The sequence below is a fragment of the Eublepharis macularius genome, chromosome 5 (assembly GCF_028583425.1).
Source record: "Eublepharis macularius isolate TG4126 chromosome 5, MPM_Emac_v1.0, whole genome shotgun sequence".
Taxonomy (NCBI): Eukaryota; Metazoa; Chordata; class Lepidosauria; order Squamata; family Eublepharidae; genus Eublepharis; species Eublepharis macularius.
In genome coordinates, this window is record NC_072794.1 from 77,297,418 (window position 1) to 77,319,911 (window position 22,494).

At 39.8% G+C, this 22,494-nt stretch overlaps 1 protein-coding gene and 1 long non-coding RNA gene across 2 annotated transcripts in view; one reads left to right on the top strand and one right to left on the bottom strand.

Moving 5' to 3' along the window:
• LOC129331363 (uncharacterized) overlaps positions 1–20,757 on the top strand; it is a 45,730-nt gene extending 24,973 nt beyond the window's left edge. Inside the window, exons 2-3 of the long non-coding RNA XR_008597118.1 lie at positions 17,998–18,125; positions 20,518–20,757. This is a non-coding gene — a long non-coding RNA (uncharacterized LOC129331363). The remainder of the gene's footprint in view (positions 1–17,997; positions 18,126–20,517) is intronic.
• The window catches only part of EFCAB7 (EF-hand calcium binding domain 7), a 46,089-nt gene that overhangs the window by 13,833 nt on the left and 9,762 nt on the right, over positions 1–22,494 (bottom strand). The window contains exons 2-10 of the mRNA XM_054981882.1: positions 19,963–20,150; positions 14,876–15,087; positions 13,995–14,081; positions 11,963–12,152; positions 9,657–9,781; positions 6,257–6,398; positions 4,034–4,143; positions 2,349–2,506; positions 2,072–2,205 (exon numbers count right to left, since the gene is read on the bottom strand). Of these exons, the coding sequence (XP_054837857.1) occupies positions 2,072–2,205; positions 2,349–2,506; positions 4,034–4,143; positions 6,257–6,398; positions 9,657–9,781; positions 11,963–12,152; positions 13,995–14,081; positions 14,876–15,087; positions 19,963–20,149 (1,345 nt within the window). The 5' untranslated portion in view covers position 20,150. The remainder of the gene's footprint in view (positions 1–2,071; positions 2,206–2,348; positions 2,507–4,033; positions 4,144–6,256; positions 6,399–9,656; positions 9,782–11,962; positions 12,153–13,994; positions 14,082–14,875; positions 15,088–19,962; positions 20,151–22,494) is intronic.

The following is a 22,494-nucleotide window of genomic DNA, read 5'->3' on the forward strand; positions in this document are numbered from 1 at the left end:
ATTAAAACCCTGTTCTCCACGGAATAAAATGGCTACTTGCACTTGCTACAGAACGATTCCTATCAAAGCCCTTGGAGTAAATTGATCAAAAAACATGTCTAGGCCTTGGGTGTTAATCCTCATAATCTGAAAGAACAAGGGCCTTCAGCAGCTCTTTCCTCGATCTTAGGCTGTCTGAGCAAACTGGATTATAGACGCACTATGATAAGAGCACGTAGAGTATGCTCACCGATATACTTGGGTTTAACATTGCCACAATCTCTTCCAGTTTACTTCGATTTCTTGACAGTTCCATGTTATCGACGATTATTTATGTTAGCCAGACTGAACGCCATTCCATCAGGAGAGTAGCTGGGACGTTTAAACAGGGTTCCCTATTCTGAGCGACTCTGCCAATGTGGCTCTGGCCAAATAGACGCTCTTCAACACTGTCTATTTGAATGTAATATTCTAAACGCGGCAAGAGACAGATGGATTAAGCCCTATATCCAGGACCCAGGAAGTATAGGGGACAATTTCTTTCTTTCTTTCTTTCTTTCTTTCTTTCTTTCTTTCTTTCTTTCTTTCTTTCTTTCTTTCTTTCTTTCTTTCTTTCTTTCTTTCTTTCTTTCTTTCTTTCTTTCTTTCTTTCTTTCTTTCTTTCTTTCTTTCTTTTAATTATATAGGGGACAATTTAAGGCTCCTCTTAGCAGGGGTGGATTTTAATACTACTTTAGCAGAACCAAGTTCCTCTCCCAATGTTAAAGAAAAAACTTGCTAAATTTTAATATTATACAGATTATATATTAAAGATTTTTCCTATTTTAACTCTAATTCTAGTGTGGCACTGCTCAGAGCCGAATAGGCTGTATGAGCAGTATCATTAAAGTAAAAGTACTTGTATAACCACATTCCACACAGCACTCCAGGCTGTGAAAGATGTGCTGGAGAAAACCCACATTTTCTCATTAAAAAACACCACTGCTTGAATGCTGGGAAAATGAAAAAGAAATTTAACTTTTTTTTTTTGGATCTGACACAAAAATAAGTAACAGCTGAACATTTACTGTGCAATCAAATGAACATTGGGAAACCTTTGATGTGAGAGTTGTAGAAGCTAAAGAACAAAGGCAACCAAAAAGATAAAAGTTGTGGAGGGTTTGCCTTAAAAACATCAACAATCTGACCTGAGACACAACAGCAGTGGCAAAATAAAGCATAAGGAAATAGAGGGGCTAGAGGAGAGATTGGAAATGGCTGTCTGGGGACTGAGGTGTTGTATGATACCAGAGAGAGAAAGAGAAATCATCTAACAAGAAAAATAACTGAACGGATGAAATAGTAGAAGGATGTGACAACAGCATAGAAGAATGGGGGAAACAATGGAGGAAGGCAGAAGAGTATTTTTCACCACACTTTCAGTCACATAACCGCATGGTATGTTTCACCATAAAAAATAATGATGTGTATCACAGATGCACAGCATGCAGCCCAGCAGACCCTCTCCCCTGCAGAAACTGTTCACCTTGTCCTTGTTTCCTGTTCTGACCCCTCCCCTCAACACAGTTGCATCCAGGTGCTTGAAATGGTGCTTGTGTTTGCAAGCTCTGGGATGCCAGAAGAAATTTCCTGTGGTGGGTGGGTGAGGGCAGAACACTGTAGGTCAGTCCACAGAACAGCTAAGAGGCAGCATTCTGATCTGCCACACCCATTACATGGGCCATAATGAAACCAAGTGTCAACAATATTTGGCTCCTGTTAAAGTTCATTATAGCCCATGTAATTGTTTGACTTGTGTACTTCTGCTGTGTACGAATAGATTGAAGCCCCTATTAACAGTTAACTGAAACTAGATTATGTATTAATATATTTTTCCTTCCAAACTCATGTCAATATATTAACATATCAACACTTCCATTTAACCAAATAAACATTGTTGGAATATTTTATGATGTTCACATTCTGCTATTATTATTACATTTTTATTCTTATCCTTCTCCTGTCTAAATTCATCAGCTCACCATATTGTATACCTGACACTTTCATGGTGTTCAGAGATGACAAATTTGTAGGTAGGCTATTTTAAACTTACGTTTACATATGGCCCAAGCTTCTTCATCACACTTCTCACCACTGGTTCTCATTTCAAAGAAGTTATATTCTTCCAGACTGAGAAAACCATTCCCATCCAAATCAATCATTTCAAAGATTTCAGACAAGGCAACTCTAGAAGGTTGAGGAGACAGAATAGTGTTACAGATAATCTGCTCTAGCTGTTTGGCTTGATGAATTATTTCAGCAACACAAAAAAGTTAGAAAAAGATGAGAACGAGCAAGCCTAAACTTTTACAAAAGCCACCTTTCCTTACCTGAACTCCTTAGTAAGTGCCAAGCATCCATCCCCATCTTCATATATGAGTTTGGCTTCTTCTCCAATTTGCTTTTTCATTTTCTTGAATCTACAGCCAGTGGTGAAAGGAATTACCCAATAAACACCAGCTCCAAGTTCCCCTCTCCAGCCAAAAGCCTACCACAAAGCAACACAAATATGTGACATGTTTTAGATTTCTAATACCACCATTATTTTTCATAGCCACCAAGTATTTGATGAGTAACATGACACTATAGATGGTGGTGGTTGAGAGCGCCCTCAAGTCACAGCTGACTTATAGTGAGCCCTGGTGGGGTTTTCATGCCAAGAGACTATCAGAGGTGGTTTGCCATTGCCTGCCTCTGTAACCTTGGTCTTCGTTGGAGGTCTCCTATCCAAGTACTAACCAAGGCCAACCCTGCTTAGATTCTGAGATCAGGCTCACCTGGGCTATCAGATATATCAGAAGTGGGACACTATAGGTACTCATTTTATTATACTCAGGCACTACAGATTTCCCACTCATACAGACTGCAGATTATACAAGATCCTAAAGATAATAAAACTTCGGGGCAGTGGACTGAATGTTATGGACACTGGAAATCCAGACTAAAACTCCCATTCAGAAAGGCCTCATGTGGCAGCCAGTATTTGCTGTAGTTGAAATGCAAAAGGCAAACACTTTGAGGGACACAGTGACGTCTTCTGTATGTTTGGAGAGGAGCATATTCTCTTAACACTTTTCAAGTTTATTGTGGCAAATGATACTTTGATCTCTGGGCTGAACTCTAAACCTGAATTTGTTATGTCCTAGCCTGAACCACATTTTTAAAAAGGCCTTAGAGCATAACAATGAAAACTGGTTTTTGTTACACTTGCAGAAGTTCCACCACCTTTATACTGTACTCTATTTACTGAATCCACCAAACACACCAAAGTGGTGCTAAGCAATCCTTCTTATACAATGGTTGACACAGTATCTGTAACTCCCTCATCTGGCAAAAGACTGATGTTCCTTAGCCCTCTCAATCACTGCACACCACTGGACTGAACCTCTGTAAACAAGAGATCTTTGACATTCTATCAGGGTTATCTCCAAGAGACTTATACAGACCCAAGGGATGATGTGGCTGGAATGGCCATAAACCTGCAACTGTGGAGCTGCCTGATGTGTACTTTTTCTAGGGCTCCTCCTGATCATGCCATGGTTCTCCTTACAGTGCCTGTGTTCTCTTTCTCATTGTGCTACACATATGGGGAGTGGCCATTTCAGAATGTGCCAGTTGGCTGCTTTCACATTACAGCATGCTGCACCATAACTGGTGGGTGTCAGTAATGTTTCTATGGACTTCAGTGCCATTGCTATACACTCTGTATGCTGGTATCGAACCTTTTCTTTACCTTCTTCGACTCCGCTAGATGAATACAGGATACTAGTTTTCTGTCCTGCTGTTGGTGATATGCTGGCATTGGGATCTTAGGAATGGCATGCATTTTGGCTTGACTACTTAGTGAGTTAGTCATTTTCTTGAGGGACAAGACATTGAAGAGTTGCCCTTGATGTATTTTGATTGCCTACTTGAAACAGCCTGATACTTGAAACAGCCTGGTATATTTTCATTGCCCATAAATTAAATTGGATACTCCTATATTAGTATAGGAAACATAAAAAATGTCCCTGACCTCTTTATTTCGTAGCTCAGTGAAGTTCACAACCTTTAGTTTTTCTTCAGTTTCATTTTCCTTTAAAATATACAAAGCAGTATCCACTGCTAACCATGGGAAACATTTTCCTATTAAAAATAAAAATAAAAAATCTCAACTCAGAGATGCAGCTAATCCAAAATTAATCCGAAGTCTTGGAACTGGATGAGACAGAAGGAAAATATCAGTTACCACTCTTCTGGCTGTTCAGTAATTCACATAGACTATAATATGCATCTTCTGTAACAATCATACTTGGGAAATCTCTTGTACAAACAGAAAAGCATCTGTGGATTGAATTTTGAATTTAATCTTTCTTTTTTTGAATAACACTGTAGCACAAGATATAAACTGGCTGTGCCCCCCTTTATACATAGCCACCTGCAAAATCATCCCGGTACAGGTCTGGGGCTTCATAAGCAGTTAATGGCAGTCACGATACACCACCTATCTAGTCCCTAATTATCAGGCAGACAGCCGTGTCCCAAATTTACACAGGGTCCCCCCTCTTTCCAGGGATTTTACCAGACAGGCAGCCTGCTCCCTATATTTGCCACCCCTCACCCAGCTAAATGCCCAACGTTATTGGGGAAAGGGGACTCAGTGGTTATTTTCTATACACTGCCATAATTTAATTAATCACGCCCTTGGTTGTGACCAGAATCCCTGATGTGTGTGTGTGTGTGTTATTTCCCCTCAGTCAACAACTTCGGGTTAAAACATAAAAAAGGATAACTTTTATTTACAAGAGGGTATAAAACAGGAGTGAATTATTCAAACACATAAATACAGTGTAGTTTAGAGCTGAATTATAACCCCACATTCATAATTTTGGATTGAAGCCAGTTTGGTGTAGTGGTTAAAAGTGACGGGACTCTAATCTGGAGAACTGTGTTTGATTCCCCACTCCTCCACTTGAAGCCAGCTGGGTGACCTTGGGTCAGTCACAGCTTCTAGGAGCTCTCTCACTCCTATCTATCTCACAGGGTGACTGTTGTGGGGATAATAAGAGCATACTTTGTAAACCGATCTGAGTGGGTGTTAAGTTGTCCTGAAGGGTGGTATATAAATCTAATGTTGTTGTTATTATTATGTAACTGTGGATGGTTAAATATAAATTAACATCTGCTGCTGTCCTTTGCTCAGCAGCTTCACCTCCTCCCTCTCTCACTAACTTCCCTAATGGATTTCAACTGACTTGATCCTCAGTATTTGTGGGCTCTCGTTGACTGATCCCTGGGGGAGGCAGAGCTGGAACCAGTCCTCTCTGTCATACCATGAGCAATCCTCCATATCTAGAACAGTACCTTTGAATTGAACCTTTTAAATGATTTCTCCTGAGATAGAACTGAGAAGGTAGCAAAGTTTTTACAACTTGCTATAAACCTGTGCCAGGAGAAGTTTTAGAAATAACTGTTGACATCACTCAACTGTTTTATATTATTTGTTCTTTTTTCTATGTACCATCCTGTTTTCTTTGTTATATGCCAAAAAAGGCTGATCGAATCAAAACCAACTTATAAGTAGGGTTAAGTGAGCCTTAATGCTTGCACGAGCAGATCTTCCTTTACTATCCCTACCCTCTCCCAACAGCCCTTTCCAACCATGTGAAAATTGATTTCTTGGCTTATGGGAACCACACGCAGTAACAGCTATACAGGTTGGTAGGCTGCAATGGGAAGAGAAAGGGAGTCAAAAATCTCTCCTCCCTTTCTATTATGTCTGTGGAGCTTTAATGACAGAAGAGGAAAAAACTATTTCTTTTCCCCTCCTTGCTGCAGCCAACTGACCCATGCAGCTGCTATTCCACATAGGTTCTCAGGAATCAACACTGGAAATGGCTGCCAGGAGTGGGGGAAGGGAGGAAAAGTGGGTAAGATCTGTGTGACCATCTGTGCCCTTTGATGAAGATCACTGCATCCAACTCATTGTGTTTTAAGGACCATTATTAAAAGGTTTCATATCCAAGGAAAGCTGTTAGTATCCATTTTGACTGTGGCACACTAACTTTTTAATTTGCACAACTGAATTTACAATTTAAGATGTGAAATTCTGCAAGCATTAAAAATTTATCTTTGTTGCTATGTTCATGTGAGTTGAGACCTTTCATAATCCACTCACTCTCCATCCCACATGCAATTCTATAAAACTGCAAATTCATCCCTCACTCTCCCATTTCTGGAAAAAATTAAGTGTTCTTACCTTCCATTTGGCCAAAACGTATAGGCTTAATGGTGATACATACTGTGGATCTCTGGGGTAAAAATAACTTGTATTTATGAGTAACTATTTCATCATTGTCTTCCAAGAAGAAACATCCTTTGGAATATGCACACTGCCATTCCTATTGACAATTAAAATTGTTAGCACATAAAAAGTTATTTGAAACTCAATAAAACAGTGACTTTGATAGTCACAATACTATCTCTTGGCTGAATGCTTTTGAAACTATTAAAATGTTAAAGCTTTCTCCCCCTTTTGGATATTTTGCTATCCAAAGTCTTATATAAAAGTTTTGCCTTTGGATAAACTGGGAAGTTGAAGTCTAGTTTATTTATTTAAAACATTTCCATCCTGCTAGTGCAGAGTGTAGCAACCAAGTCGCAAAGGCATAAATTAATAAAATTAAAACTGATTAAAACACAATTTAAAATCATCCAGTAATGTAAATAACCTGAACTTACTGACTTTATTGATTTGACCAGGGATCTGCCAGTTTAAAATAAACACTCTCCATTCCACATTATATCCACCTTTAGCATCTAAAGTACAAGTATTTCAAACAACACAAGCAATAGCTACAAGATGGAGAAATTGGATAATATCTTAAATAGCTGAATTAATTATTTTTCAATCATTGTATATAAAACATTGTCCACATTGCAGATTACCTGTGCAACTCCCCCAAGCCCAAACTCCAGCCTGTTATGCTTCTTGATGGCATAAGGTGGTGCTGCAGTCACTAAAATCAGGGATGGGCTGGGGAAGTTTAGTGTCTTTTCTGTGGGTGTTTGTACATTGTATTTTTTTTTGGATAAATGTATGATATGGGATACACAAAAGGTTAAACTAATAGTGAACATACACATTAACCAAAACTATAACATTAAGCAATGAAAACAAATTCAAGAATGTGACACAAATTCAGCTTAGGTCAGAATCCATTCAGCATAAGTCATTTTGGTTGAGATTCTTCAAACAAGGTCTACTGAAGTGAATAGGAACTGCAGTGATACTTCACCATAGAAGGCTTCTTTTTCATTGTAGATTATTACAGAAATGAGTGCATAAAGATAATTCCCCATGCTTTTACATATTCCTCTGGGTTTGTTTTGTAACAACTAATTCCAACATGTGCTATCTTGTACAGTCTATTGCTTGCTCTTTTATATACTAATGACTGAACTCTGTTTCAATGCAGGACAGTTAACTAAAGTTCCTTTTCATAGTTTTCAGATGCATATTTATACAATTTATGACACACAAGCCCAGTTTATAAGAATAACAGGAAGAACTGCTATGTACATAGCACTGCATAGTAATACTTAGTACGAACAAGGCATGTACACTGAGCTACAGCCCCTCTCTATCACTGACTGCATAATCCTAAGCAAAGTTACATCCTTCTAAATCCACTAGTCCATGTCCTTAGAAGGGTGTAATTTAGGATTGCACTGTAATAGTGCTATGTAGTAGATCGTAGGTGAATGTTAACCATTCCTAATTGCCAAGCGTGTCTCTAATCTGAAACACAGTGTCTCATTTTATTACAAACTGGGGTTTTTTTTGTCTTATTATGGTACAAGAGCTAGTGAAAAGTGGATGAGTGTACACGGACTCTCACTGTCCATCACATGGAACAACAGGATAGGAAACTCATCTCTCCATATGGATATTCCCATTGGTTACAAAATCCTTGTTTCCAGTTTTACAAGAACTGGGAAAACATACAATGATGATGGAATGTCTAAGGGCTGGATAGAATAAGCATGGTGCTAAAAATGTTGAAAGCTCTTCTGTCATCGGAACCAATCCAGTGTTTTGGTGAAATACAAATTTCTAAAATGTGGATTCTTATTGGAGACTATTCTTATTCCACAGGATAAATATCTACAAATCTGCAAAACTCTATAGAATAGATTTCTACAGACTCCTAGCTCTTCCAAAGCCAATCCAATTCATTTACAAATAGCTATCCATACAATTCTAATTTATTTTACAGTTATATTTCATTGAATTTGTCTTGGACTGTTTACATCTTTAAAATATAGAAACTTTACCCCCACGTTAATGTTATTGGATGCTACTCATAGTGTAACAACACAGAGGATATGTAAAAATGTACTGATCCTATTGTATGATTCCTAACCAAAGACAAAATTTAATGAATAAAAAGCTGCAGCAAATCTGCACAGAACAGTAAACTAACATTTGGGAACTTTACTAATTAATTATAAAAGTCTAGTCTATCTTCAATGATCATTCACTCGTCAAAATAGCTTAGAGATCTAATTTTTATTACTACTCTATAAGGCTGCTGAAATACATTCAGTTACTACTAGTAGAAAACTGTATGTTTTCACACACTACATATCATCTTTGAACATGCTGGAATTACAGGCTAAATTGCATAGTGGTACAGATACCTAAACACACAGAAAAAAATCCTTGGAGAGGATGTTTTTAAATTTTAATATAGAACAAATGTCACTGTCTAGCAATGTTAAAGATATAAAGGACTTCAGAGTTCAATAACAAATACAGAGTTGTTATTTGAAACAAAAATGTAACTCAAGAGAACAATCAGTTCAGTCTTCTAGCTGCAGTTATATTATGTGGTCATAACCATTTTTTCCCTTTGCACACAGGTCTCAAGGTGCACATTTTTAATGTATCTTAGCAGTTTCCAGTTAATGTTTTATATTTCTCTAGCTATTATTTTCTGTTGAAAGAAAACTAGTAAAGGTTGAATCAGGAAAGGGAAAACAAAAGAAAAAAGATCAATATTAACACTCTACAAATATTGACTTAGCAAAGTGACTTTGTTGTCTTTCTCCCACAGGAATGGATATTGAATGACTTATTTAAAAGAAATTACTTATTAGTTATTAGTCTTTTCCTAAGTCAATATTTTCAGACTACATTGTATATTTACCAATTAATGTCTTCTTATTGGATTAGGTGTGAAGATATTTATTTCCAATTACCTTTCTTATAGCAGTTTGTGATACATAATCTTTCAGGCTACTTAAGCATTTAAAATACTAATAAATTATTCAATTTTACATTTTTCAAACAAGTCATTAACAATTTTATCCAAGAGTGCTTTCCTTTATGGAAACATGCTATGTTCAAGCAAACCTTCACACCTGAAAAATGATCTTAAGTAATAAGATGTCAGCAAAACCAACATTATACAAAAATATTTATTATAATATTTTGCAACCAGAAATCTGTGTATGCGTCACTGTTCCCCTTGACAAGCAGTTAATAAAACATAAGCTATAAAAGGAGATACATTGTTTTCTATTTAAAATACAGTGTGTGTACTTGAAAGCAAGAAACACAAGCTGAATTGAATTAACAAGCAAACAACATATACCTTTACTGCATTTTCTTCAATGAGCTTGGATTTTTTGTTGCTGCTGGCACCCATACTGATAGTGGATGTCAGAGAGATGTTGCAACTTGGGGCTGAGGAAGGTCGCAAAGAAGACTTGCAGTGACCTATAACACAAGTTTTATTTGCACTGCTTGGTATTAGTTTATTAATATTTATGTTCATACACAGTTAACCAAGAAGACTGGTTATTCAAACTTGTAAAAGAATTAATATGAGTCAGAGAATAAATCTCTTTCTGTACTAGGCCAGGTTGGCATCTATTTGGGTTTGTACTAAACCTGCCAAGTCCATTTGTAATGAACCCCTGGCTTGCAGCTGCTAAGTAGCATTTGCACCCCTACATCATTTGCACCCACCCATCTAAGCTAAAAATCTCAGGCATCAAAGAATCCATGTGAGCACAATGCAGTGGTATCTGATACTGTGATAAGTTGTATTAGGATGTAGTATCCTCATTTCAAAATTTCCCTCTGATTCTGCCCCAAGTTTGATGAGAATCAGACACAATTTCATTTCTTGCCACATTTGTGGCTACTTTCAAATGTGTGCAATTGTACAGATGGTATCATAACAACTATTCAAATGCAGAATGATGACACAAATTTTAAAGAAATTTTAGAAATTGGGAGCAATTGAATAAAACAGGAACCACAGGAACAGCAAGCAATTCATCCACTGCATCCAATGTTCAGACACAGAAATACAACATAGTGAACAAGATATCTTCTGAAACAGCTTTTTAAAAACAAAATATAACTATGAAAAGGTTCATATTCTGCAAAACTTTCAGGGAAGGTGATTTAGCTGGGACCCTATTTACATGAGTCAAGAATTCATCTGCATACTTTTTTCAAGGTAAACTATTCTGGCCTTTTTAAAACTCCTCTTCATTTCTGACAGCCAAACTATAGTCCATACTATTTTAAATCCCTTTCCTTAATACTTTCCAGTGCCATAATCATATTTGCTTTAGAATAAGTAATAAAAACAGAGTCTAATTACAAGCTCTGACATTTCATTAGCTTATTATCTTAGATGCAATTGCAATTCTGAAGTGGATGAATAACATTACCATCAGGGCCGGCGCGCCCATGGAGGCCAGGTAGGCAGTGGCCTCGGGCGCGCGGGCTTTGGAGGGGTGCCGGAGGGGGTGTCGGGGGCGGAGGCGCGCACAGCGAAGCTGGCATGACTGGGATGTAGCTACTGCTGCAGCCAGCCAGCCAGCTCCGTGCTGCTGCCGCCGCCGCTGCCACACACCCCAGCTGGCCGCAGCCTCCAGGCGCCGCCCCAGCAGCAGCTCGCGGCTTGTGCACCCAGCTGGGGTGCGTGGCGGCGGCAGCACGGAGCTGGCTGGCTGGCTGCTGCAGCAGCAGCAGCAGCTGCAGCCAGCCACACCAGCTCCGCTGCGTGCGTGCTCCTCCACCCCAGCCGGTCACAGAAACCGTGAGCTGTTGCTGGGGTGGCGCATGGAGCAGCCTCCGCGCGCCGCCTCAGCAGTGGCTCGCAGCTTCTGCGCTTGGCTGGGGCATGTGGCGGCGGCGGCACGGGGCTGGCTGGCTGCAGCTGCTGCTGCAGCCAGCCACGCCAGCTCCGCTGCGTGCTCCTCTGCCCCAGCTGGGCGCAGAAGCCATGAGCTGTTGCTGGAGCGGCGCACGGAGCAGCCTCCGCGCGCTGCCCCAGCAGCAGCTTGAAGCTTCTCTGCTTGGGGCTCCACGAGCTTCCCAGCCCCCCTGCGGTGCGTGATGACATCAGTGATGATGTCATCACGCAGTCAGTGGCGCGCGCACGCACGCCGCCTCGGGCGTCAGAACCTCTGGAACCGGCCCTGATTACCATGCAAACAGACCAATTAAAATCAGACTGGCAGTCACCATCTAGCCAAAATTGAAGAGTTTTGAATTCTTTTGATTTCACTGAGTGTCAAGCACCCATTTAAATCTCTCACCCTGAGTCTGATGGGATTTAAAAATGCTGCATCATGACTAAACACATCTTAGGTTCAGGGTAGACAGACAGATGATATGCTCTATTGTATGTTCATTCATCTCTTTTACTTCTGGATATGGTCAAACATAAATCCATTTATTAATATAAATAGAGCTAAGATGGGAGATAGATCCAAACTTCTTTGGAGACAGAGCCCTGGAAATAACAGAGAGACATTTCTAGCACTGATGAAGTAAAAATCCTTAATGAAACAGATGTGCACACATTTCAGGAAAGAAAAAGCCAGTGTATCCAAGAAACCTCAAGGAATAAAGCTCCCCAGCAAGAAAAATAAATACCTCCTTTTCGCATTGGTCTGGCTTCTGTTTTTCTTGCTGTTTTTGGTTTTGAATCTGGTGATTTTGCCATTTCTGAAAAGGTCTCTATTTGATTTCCAAACTGTTGGCGCTTCAGTTTACTGTCAACCTCCAGTTTCTCTACTGCATTCTTCAAACACTGTTCATTGGTTGTCATATACAATTTACAAAACTGTAAACAATAAAAAACCCTATAGGTTTCTCAAATATTTTGAAGAAAAATAAAAAGGCAAAGATCAATAGGTAAAGAATATTTCCCCTGGAAAAGCAATTCTTATTTTATTTTCATAAATCACACTGACTACTCTCAAATGACACAATAAAATGGAGCCATGATTCACGTAACTGAGAGAAAATTTAAAAGATGAAACAATATGATTTATAAATATGATTTATATTGTCTAATGAACACATTTGTTGGCATACTTGTTTTTTTATGTCTGATTTCAATTCAGTGTTATTATTTTCTATTAATCTAGGTTGATATCTTTAATTATCAATATAATTATTGAAAAGGCTAGGTGAAAACTGGGATAAAGTTAAATGGATCATCTGTTGTAGTTCAATGTTATGCCTCAGGCAGGTACACCCAGAGAGATAATGGGTTGGATCCCCCAACTTTTCCTCTGGTGAAAAAGGGAGTGGGGGACGGATTCCCTTTGATCACCAAAAAGGCTATGTTGGGATGGGAATTGTGGAACCTACAAAAACGACATGGGGCAGGGCTGAAGGAGGCGGGGAATTGGCAGAGATTGAATGGAAATGCTGGATAGATCCCACCTAGTATCTTGACAGCTAATTGATTGTGCAGCTCTAAGCAGTTACACTCTGCTAAGACTTCATGTATTTGCATAATATTGCACTGACAGCATACTAAAAAAATTGTAAGGGACAGCTCTAAGTATTGATACTGCACCCTCTACCATTCTTACATCTGTTTATTATCAAAGGAGATTCTTGTACTTCCTTTCCTTTCCCTGTAACTTAACAGCCTACAAGCCATACTTTGAAGTATTTTATAACAGCATGGATAAATATGGTCTAGCCTAATTAGAGTCTACATTAATGTTTTCCTTAAATATTACATTCTCTGTATGTCATGAATATATATACTGTAGTATTACTGAGCATGTACTAAGATATTTATAAATGCTCCACACATTAACACATAAATGAGCTTACCTCAAGATTGCAATCTTTACTTTGTCTTTGTCAGAACCTGACTGCTGTTCAAGGCTTCTGTATTTTAGTGTCTGACACAATGGCATGATAAACCATGGTCTGCAAACCACAGTTTGAGTGAATCCTGGTTTGTCTTTTTGTCTCAAGCATCACAATTTGGCTCATGGATCAGTATCTCTAATTTGAAATTAGTTTGCAAACCACAGTTTGGAGATCTAATCATTGTTCTGCTACTTTAAGAATATTACATTTATCATGTTTAACAAAAACATCCAAAGCATTTATTATAGTATACAATTACATGGAAGGGTATAGTTAAATAGAAAAATGGAAGAGCAAAACTTCCCAGTTTAGGATTCTGGTGGGTGAGGAGGCAAGAAAGACAAATTATGGTTTCCTGTGTGTTCAGAACTCAAATCATGGTTTCAGAACCCAATGGATGGATGGTGAGTATAAAACACAATGTTCCATTTTTATGGCTTAACCATGCCACTGTCTTGTCTCTGAATGCATGTCATCCCTGCTCAGCTACATACACCTTTCTAAACTGCCCTTGGATTACTCAGTGAATACCAATGAACTCTGGCAATACGGAAGTTGATCTATTTTATTAGGCTTTTCAGAACCAAATTATTCTTATTCCATCTCACCACTTGGCACCCGTAGCTCTTGAAAAACATGATTGTTGGGACTCTTCTATCTACTTGTATGGAACAGTAACCATCTACTGAAAAAACATCAGTATTGTGACTCTACTAATCCATCTAAGTAGATAAAAAGCATGTACTGTAACCAACTAGGCCAATATCAAGCAAAACACTGTCTACTATACCTTATAATAGTCAAACTTGCCATCATTGTTCACTTCAGCCAACTCCGTGATTGCATTAATTTCCTCAAGAGTCATTTTTTCACCTTTCTGCAAAATAATGCCAATTTTAGTTGCTGAGAAAGGAAGTGCACCATATTCTTTAATTATGCATAAAAACGGCTACAAGTAATCATTCTAATTCTTTCACCAGACTACTGATCAAAAACAATACGTTCCAGGTATGTGTGTGTGGGCACGCACGCTCAGGGTCAGACAGGAGAACCCCAACTTTGGAAAAAATCTTAAAGGAGCTTTAAAAAATTAAAATTCTGAAATCTTGCAAGATTTCCTCATAAGGTCTGGGCAGCCATTCTGTGTTGCCAAAGTAATTCAAAACAGCTGCTGCAGTGTCATTTTGAAACTGGGGGTGAACTAAAAAAGAAAGAATGGACAGGCACGAAAAGCAAGAATGATGGGGAAGAACTGAAGCTAGAAAACATGGAAGGTAACAGAAAAAATGGAGCAAAAGTGGGAGAAACAGGGCTTAGAACTAGGGAAGAAAGCAGGGAAATGGGAGAAGCTGTTGAGGCTGTAAGGGTGAAGGAAAGCAGAAACAGCATGGGGAAAGGTCTGGTGGGGGAGGAAACAATCCCGTGCGGGAAGGAAGAGATTTCACCTCCTGCAAATCCTCATAGATCTACCCCTTGCGTATTTAATTTGCAGTGTATATGAAATGTTTACTTTTGATATTAGAACATAGATATCGGCTTATTAAACAACCTTAACTTAGCATGCTTACTACAACAATGTCCTACGAAACTGAAATACCGCATTCTTCAAGTTTCACAGGTGTCAGCAAATTATACCAGTTCAGATTTCTAATTATCCACCAGTAAACTTACTGTTGTAAGAATGTTACGAAGTTCACTATGCAAGATATAACCATCATTACTTGCATCCATTTTTGCAAAGGCTTTGAATAGCTCAGTTTTCTGAACAGGTGGTTCCTTTTTCAAGATGAAACAAAAATCATCAAAATTCAATGAGGTGGTATGGAGTGTCCAGTATTTATTAACTGTCTTCCAAGATGGATTTCTTCCTGCTTGCTGAAGCACTGCACAATAAAATAAAATATTAGCAGTTATTGACACTGACAGGACTCACATATCTATATGGCTTTCTCAAAACAGTGTTTAAGTATATACGTAACGTAAATTCCTATTTCAGACTGAAAAGAGCTAGCTAACAGCCAATCAGTCCAATGCTAGGAACATTTAACACCATTGCATGAGTCCTAAGCTAGCTGGTTTTTATGCAAGAGTCTATGTTCTATTAAGCTCCCGAGTCTTTCCTTTTTCAAGGAAGTGAGGGTCTAGATGAGACACTGGAAATACCACATGATCTGTGAACTTATTTCCAGCATATTTTAAAATTACCAAATAGTAACTCCACATACACTGACTAGGACTAAGGCCAAAGTATGGGAAGCATTTTTTAAACTCTTTCACCCATTCCATTTTCCCTGTTGTCTAATCTGTACATATTCCCACTAGGGCCAACAGCTTCAATTGCACAGTCGGAAAGTTAACCTACCCAGTTTCTAAGTCAGTGTTTCCCTAGCTTTTTTACATGGAGGAACCCCAAATTAATTTTCCAAATCCCGAGGAGCCCTTACATACAAAAACATTTACAAATCATAAAAGGTGATGGAGGGAAACACAATTCAGTTACTGCTAAATTATCGTCAAGAAAGTTTGTCTATGAAGAGCTGCTCTCTCGCTCTCACTCTCTCTCCCACACACAGCTTACACTCTCTCACACACACACGGCTTACATTGTAAGAAAAAATGAAGAATTTTCCTTTCTTCTTTTTTTGTATTATGTAATCTTTGTTTAAATATCAAAATATCAAATCAAAATAAATTTTACTCAAACATCAAAATAAAATTCACATCTAAAGTAAATATGTTTACTTTACTTGTGATAGATGGGCTTGTACATTTGGATTTTTGGTGGTTCTTCAATTTTTTAATTTATTTATTCAATGCCATCTCAAAGAACCCCTGGCAATGTCCTGCAAAACCTCTGGTCAAAGCCTTGGCCCCAATCTGAATCATTGCTGCCCTCAGTTACTATTTTGAAGTAAAAATGGTACTGGAGACTTGTCTGCAGATCTTTCATTGTCTTGTCTAGTTTGAGTCCAAGATCCTGAATTCTGCTTTTCAAATCCAATTCTTGTATTCTGCCTGAATTTGTAGTCAAATCTGCCCCAAACGTCTCAGTCCAAGTTCATAATCTTAAACCAGAATAAATCTTTAGTATGCAGATATTTCAATAAGAAAACCTGATACTAAGATGTCAGAAAATTTATGGAGACTTTTGACCTAGCAGAAGTTCTTTAAGGACAAAGTCCAACAATGTTGGCTAAAGGATATAAAAAAATGTTATGGCTCAAGATTACAGCTCTTTATATTTCAAACTCAACTATGGAAATACTGGTCACAATCCAGAAAGTTCCTTTCAGTGTGCGCACAGAACTGTGGTTGCCTAAGGGGCCTTTGGACTTGTTTTCCTTGAACAGAAGCCTCGATGCTCAAGCACAAACTACTTTTTAAAGTTCTTCCAAGTTTTGAAAATGGTTTGCCAGAAGGCTTCTGTTCAAATAATTAAAGCTAAAAAACCTGATGGTCATGTGAATCTAGTTGCATGGGTGACTGGATTGTAGAAATTGCCTGTAAGGCACTTTTTGCTATGAGGTTAGTTTAGCTTCCTGGGCATCATGACATCCTTCTTGAACAGGGTATTCATTTTCTTCAAGAGAAATAACCTGTCTAGAAATATTACAAAATTCTCCTGTTTGATGTATTATTTATACTTACTGGGAAATCAGTACTTGCTGGGAATGCTAACTAGTCTCCTCAGACTACTTTAAAAAGAGGTTCCTTTACCTTACCCATTAAATGTACCTTTTAAAAGATGAGAATTCTGTTAAGTGCCTGTTGAGACATGTTAGCCTAGGACATTGTGTTACATATAAGCTCATGTGAACAAAGGTGTGAAGGACCAGGTTATAAATTACAAAGCAGAGTTTGTGTTATTAATCAAACATCCTGTAAGTAATGACTCTCTAGTGATTTGATTCTTTACTAGAACTGAACTTTAAGCTTTGACATGGGCCTGGATTAAAAAAAGATTTTTTTTAGAAAAAAAAACCCACAGACATCTCTAAGAATGCTGGGAACTTGAATTCTCAGTTCTTTCCTAAACTCACCATGAAATGTACACATGTCCCTTGCTTCAGTTTAGTTTGGGTGGAAGGGATGGGGTACTGTGGTGTGATGCTGGTCCCCTTGTTACACTTTGGTTCTGGAGGGATTTCATTCCCATGCTTCAGTTTAGTTCTGTTGGCCTTTCTCTGGAATGAGTTCAGCCCGCATTTGGGAGTGTGCCTTGGCCATGGAAGCCTTGCCTGAGTGTGATTCTGCAGTGGGAGTCAGCTTTGATTTTTCTCCCAGAGGAAACAATGGCGTGGCTGGGGGCAACTTCTTTGGGGGCTCACAGAACTGGCCTCCAAGGTCCAATCTTCCTGAAACCAGGGAGGTCTTTAGAGGACAGTCAGGAGTAGGTTGCCATCAAATTTGGTGGAATTAGCTTGAGAACTGCCACCTCCAGCCCTATGGATCGCCCCTAGAATAATGGAGGGTGGCTGGTGGCACCTTTTGGAGGGGGCATAAAATTGGCCCCTGGTACAATCTTCATGACACTTGGGTGGTCTTTAGAGAACAGTCAGGAGTAGATTCTCTGCAAATGTGGTGAAGTTTGGTTAAAAAATGACCCCTCTCCAACCCACTGAATGCCCTCGGATTGAATTTTCCATAGGAAACAATAACTGAATTTTACCAAATTTCTGCTTTATACCGAACCAAACTAGAGAATCAATTCAGTATTTTGAGAATACGAAATTTTTCTTTGTTTCAGTATTTCCAGTTTGGATTTACCAATTTTTTTGTGTGCTCTGACCAAGGTGAGATGGTGTGGTAGAAGAGGTTCACCTCCCAGAGTGGATCTGTGAAGATGCTTTGTCAGAAGTCAAAAAAAAACCACCTGCCTCTGGAGCTGACCTTCCCTGGAAAATTGTATTCCCCCTTCCAGGTACTTCTCCCACCAAGTATGTGTCGGGAGAACAACTGCCGTATAGCTATAGAATAATTTGCAATGTTATGTTTAATCTCAGCAACTAATGTAAAGAACAACATCATCAAGTTAAGGCAATTCAAATGAGCTTGCACATCTGTTGCTATATTTAGAAAGCTGTCTCAACATATACTGCGCATTTCATTCTCAGTCAGAACCAAGCTACAAGAGATGAATTACATGAGGAGGAGCACGTGAAGGGGGTCGCAATGTTAGCCGGGAAGCTGAGTTTTAAAAGAGATCGGAAGGCTTTGTTAATTTCCCCTCTCTACAGAGCCAGGGAGATCTCTACTCAGAGGGTTTGTTAATTTCCTCTTTGCCTCTGGAAGGCTCTGTCAGTTTCACCTCCCCTTCTAAGAGGCAAAGAGGAAATAAACAAACCCTCTGAGCAGAGCTCCCCCTGGCTCTGTAAAGAGGGGAAATTAACAAAGCCTTCCGATCTCTTTTAAAACTCAGCTTCCCGGCTAACATTGCGACTTCCTTCACATGCTCCTCTTCGTGTAAATCGTCTCTTGTAGCTTAGCTCTCAGTGAGATTGGCTGGTGATTTTAAAAAACAGATTTAAGAAGGAAACTTGAAGAGAATCTGAAATGCAGTGCTACCCCATAGTACACAGAGAGTCCCTTGCCCACAGGCCACTGCAATTTATACAACATTGTGGATAAGTGTCAAGGTCTGCCCAGGCACTCAGGAGAAGAGGAAGACTCCTTGAGGGGAGAGGCTCCCTGATGGTCCCCACTACTCCCAAAGCTTTGTGCATCCCGGAAACTCTTGGGTAGATGCCTGTTACCTCCCTCCTCTCCAACAGCAGGCTCCTGTCCAAGGAAACGAGGAACCTCAAGTGGACCCTTCAGCCTCTAGCACTCCCAAATCTCCCACAGGCACAAGAAGGCCAAGAGCAAGAGCATAATATAGGGCTAGAGGTTATTAATCCCATTCCCTACATTGTCTTCCTGACTGAACTTTCCTCCATGAAACTGCTATTAGATACAGTGTGGGAAAACAGATACGGATTTTTTCTTTATCACAGGGGGTTCAGGGGGTTCAATTCACCTGAGGAAAAGGCACTGATAAAAAGAGTTAAATAACCTTTCCCGGTTCCACAACTGCAATTCCTTGTAGCTGTTTGGAAGCCTTTAAAAAGAAAAAGATTTGGGGGGTACAGTTAATGTTCTCCCACGTAACATGCAGTTGGATCCTCGTTTTATTTTGTGAGCCACCTCAAACAGGTCTCTGACTCTCTCTCTCTCTCTCTATGATAGATAGATATAGATAGATCTATATCTATATATCTATATATATCTATATATATCTATATATATCTATAGATCTATATCTATAGATAGATAGATAGATAGATATGTTATACATAAATAACTAATCCTCAAATATATTAATCTACCACTACAATTCTAGCATATTTTTTCAAACTTATTCCAAAGCTGATTATCTCTAGTCTTCTTGGAGTCTGTCAGAGCCTTCAACAAAATCTGTTTAATTACCACCCAGATTCAGTCCTTTTTGGTAGCAGCCCCAGTTCTTTGGAATAGCCTTCCAAGAAGGGCCCATACTTTGGCTCAGTTTTCACAAATAACATACAGTAAGGCAATCTTATTTAGATGGGCCTTTGATGTAAATGAAAATTCTGGTGGCAAGCCATGCTTTTAGAGGATGTTAAGACTTTTTGTTGATGTTATTGACTGTGTAAAGTTGTTATACTTGTTTTTAATAGGCCAATCTAAATCATCATGGAATGGTGACAAAAGCAAGATAAATTTTAGACACAATCACTTACCTAAACACAGTTGTTCTTTCGATTTAATGTTTTCTAAACTGCTTTTAAAGATAGCTAAGTAGGATGCTCTGCAGTTCCTATAAAATGTTTCCTCTTCATAATTATGAGAACTTTTTGCTCGAGAACTTTCTGAAGCAGCTGTTTGTTCACTACAGAAGGATGCATTGTTTTCCTGACCACTGGCCATTCTGTGAATAATGCAAATATATTTAGAACCTGGTTTTTTTTATTTGCATAGTTCAATATCTCATTCCCATCTGTATATCCCCTCAGATGAGACTAAATGTTCGCTAAGATTTTGCTATACTTTTGCTAAAAAGAGTTTGCAGGTATATTTTTCAACATCCATGACTGAAAATTTTGTAATGTCTACTAAGCTACGTATGTAACAATTACATATCGCCCCCCCCCCTTCATTCAAAATTTAAAGTGGAAAAAAGATGTGTTTGAAAGGACATATCTTCTTAAAAATGCTAAGAGCAGACTAAAGAGCTGGTTGCAATAATTGAAACTGACCACAGGTTGAAGGGTTAACCACTTCTTTCTTCTCCACAGGTTCCTGAGGCAAATTAAAGCTGCAAGAGCCTGCAATATACATTTTATAGATGGATGGCAATGTATGATACTTGGCACACTTATCTGAACCCTTAGCAGAAAGAATTTGGGGTACCCGAGATATCATGGATGGGGGAAAGAAAACAATTTCAAAATTCCTCCTGCCCCAATCCACTCCCTGCTGGATTCTAAGCTTTCAGGGGCTCAAGCTGGCCAAATGTGTTACCTCCCATTTTCCACCTTGTAAATGACTATTAACGTGCCATGTCTACTAAAGCATGCTCTGTTCTTATCAAGCCTTTAAAATATTCTGTTCCTAATTTATAAAGTCATATTTTTCAGGATACCTGGAGTAGGTAGAAAGCTCTACTCTGTTTGTGGGTGCCATGGTTTTACTGCTTTTTTGACTGGCATGAATCACTTTACTACAGCATTCAGGAGTGATTCTCTCATTTAGTTTGGATATTTCCAAATAATTTGGCCACTGTTTTCTATGGGAAAACCACTTCACCGAACTTGAAGGGCACCTACTTCTGTCCTCTAATAATCCCCCAAGTTTCATGAAGATTGGACACTGGGGGCCAATTTTATGGGCCCCCAAGGAAAATGCCCCCCTTCTCTATTATTCCCTATGGGGGAAAATGTCTGGGAACTATTCAGGGTACTAGGGTGGCATTTTTCCTGAAAATGCCACCAAATTTTCAGGGGACTTACTCCTTACTGTCCCTCTAATGATTCCCTAAGTTTCAGGAAGATTGGACCCCAGAGACCAATTCTATGAGCCCTCAGCCACTCCATTGTTTCCTATAGGACAAAAGTCAAAGCTGACTCCCACTGCAGAATCACATGGGGGCAAGACTGCCATAGCCAAGGCACACTTCCAAATTCAAGCTGAGCTCATCCCAGAGAAAGCCCAATAGACCCAAGCTACAGCACAGGAATTAATCCCTCCAGAACCAAACTGAAGGAAGGGAACCAGCACCACATTAGAGAATCACATCAATTCCACCCAAACCAAACTGAAGCAAGGGATGCTGTTGCAACTTAGCCCAAAAGAAGCAAGCTGAAGCAAGGGAATACCTTGTGCTTGAGGCTGGGTACTTCTTTGTTCTGTTCTGTGGTATCTCCTCACTGGCTGAACCCAGTGTTTGACTGCTGTGAATGACACTGTTCTGTTTGGTTTGGGTGGGATGGATGTGATTCTCTGATGAGATGCTGGTCCCCTTCTCTGATGTGATTCTCTGATGTGGTGCTGGTCCCTTTCCTTCACTTTGTTTCTGGGGGGATTCCATTCCTGTGCTTCAGTTTGGTACCATAGGGTCGTGGGGGTACTGGCTCACCCCGGCTGAGGCTGGTCTCTCTGATGTGGCACTGTCGACCTGTTGGACCCCTGGGTGTGGCCCTGCTCCCCCAGAATACCTGGTCAGTCTGCTGGATGTCCCTTTTCTGCCCTGGTGGGTGCCCCTATAACACTTCATACACAGTGGAAGAAGTGCCAGGGCATGAACCCCTAATGCTTCTCTGTCACCTGGGAGGATTTCCCTTCACAGCAGGGGCAATACCTCCACTCTCCTCCCTGCCAGGGCATCCACCCACCTTATATCCCTCCCACCTAAGTGACTACTCGCCTCCCATCTCATGACCCTGCCCCCAGGGTCAGACCCAACACCTGGGCTATGGGTTGCCAGCATGCTTTGGCCCATAGCTTCCTCCAGGGCTTTCCGGGTTCCACTTCTTAGGCCCATCTTCCTGCCCCACCTCTCCCGCTACCCTCCTTGGCCTGGGTCTGACTCCAGCTGGCAGGGCTGGCAACTTCTTCACCTCCATTGGACTTTGAGGTGGAACTCTTCATGGCTGTGGGTCCCTGGGCTGCTGCTGGATTGCCTCGGTCTCGAGCAGAGGCAGTGGCGTAGCATGGTGGGGCAAGAGGGGCAGTTGCCCCGGGGACATAATTTTAAGGGGGCGCCCTGGGCACTC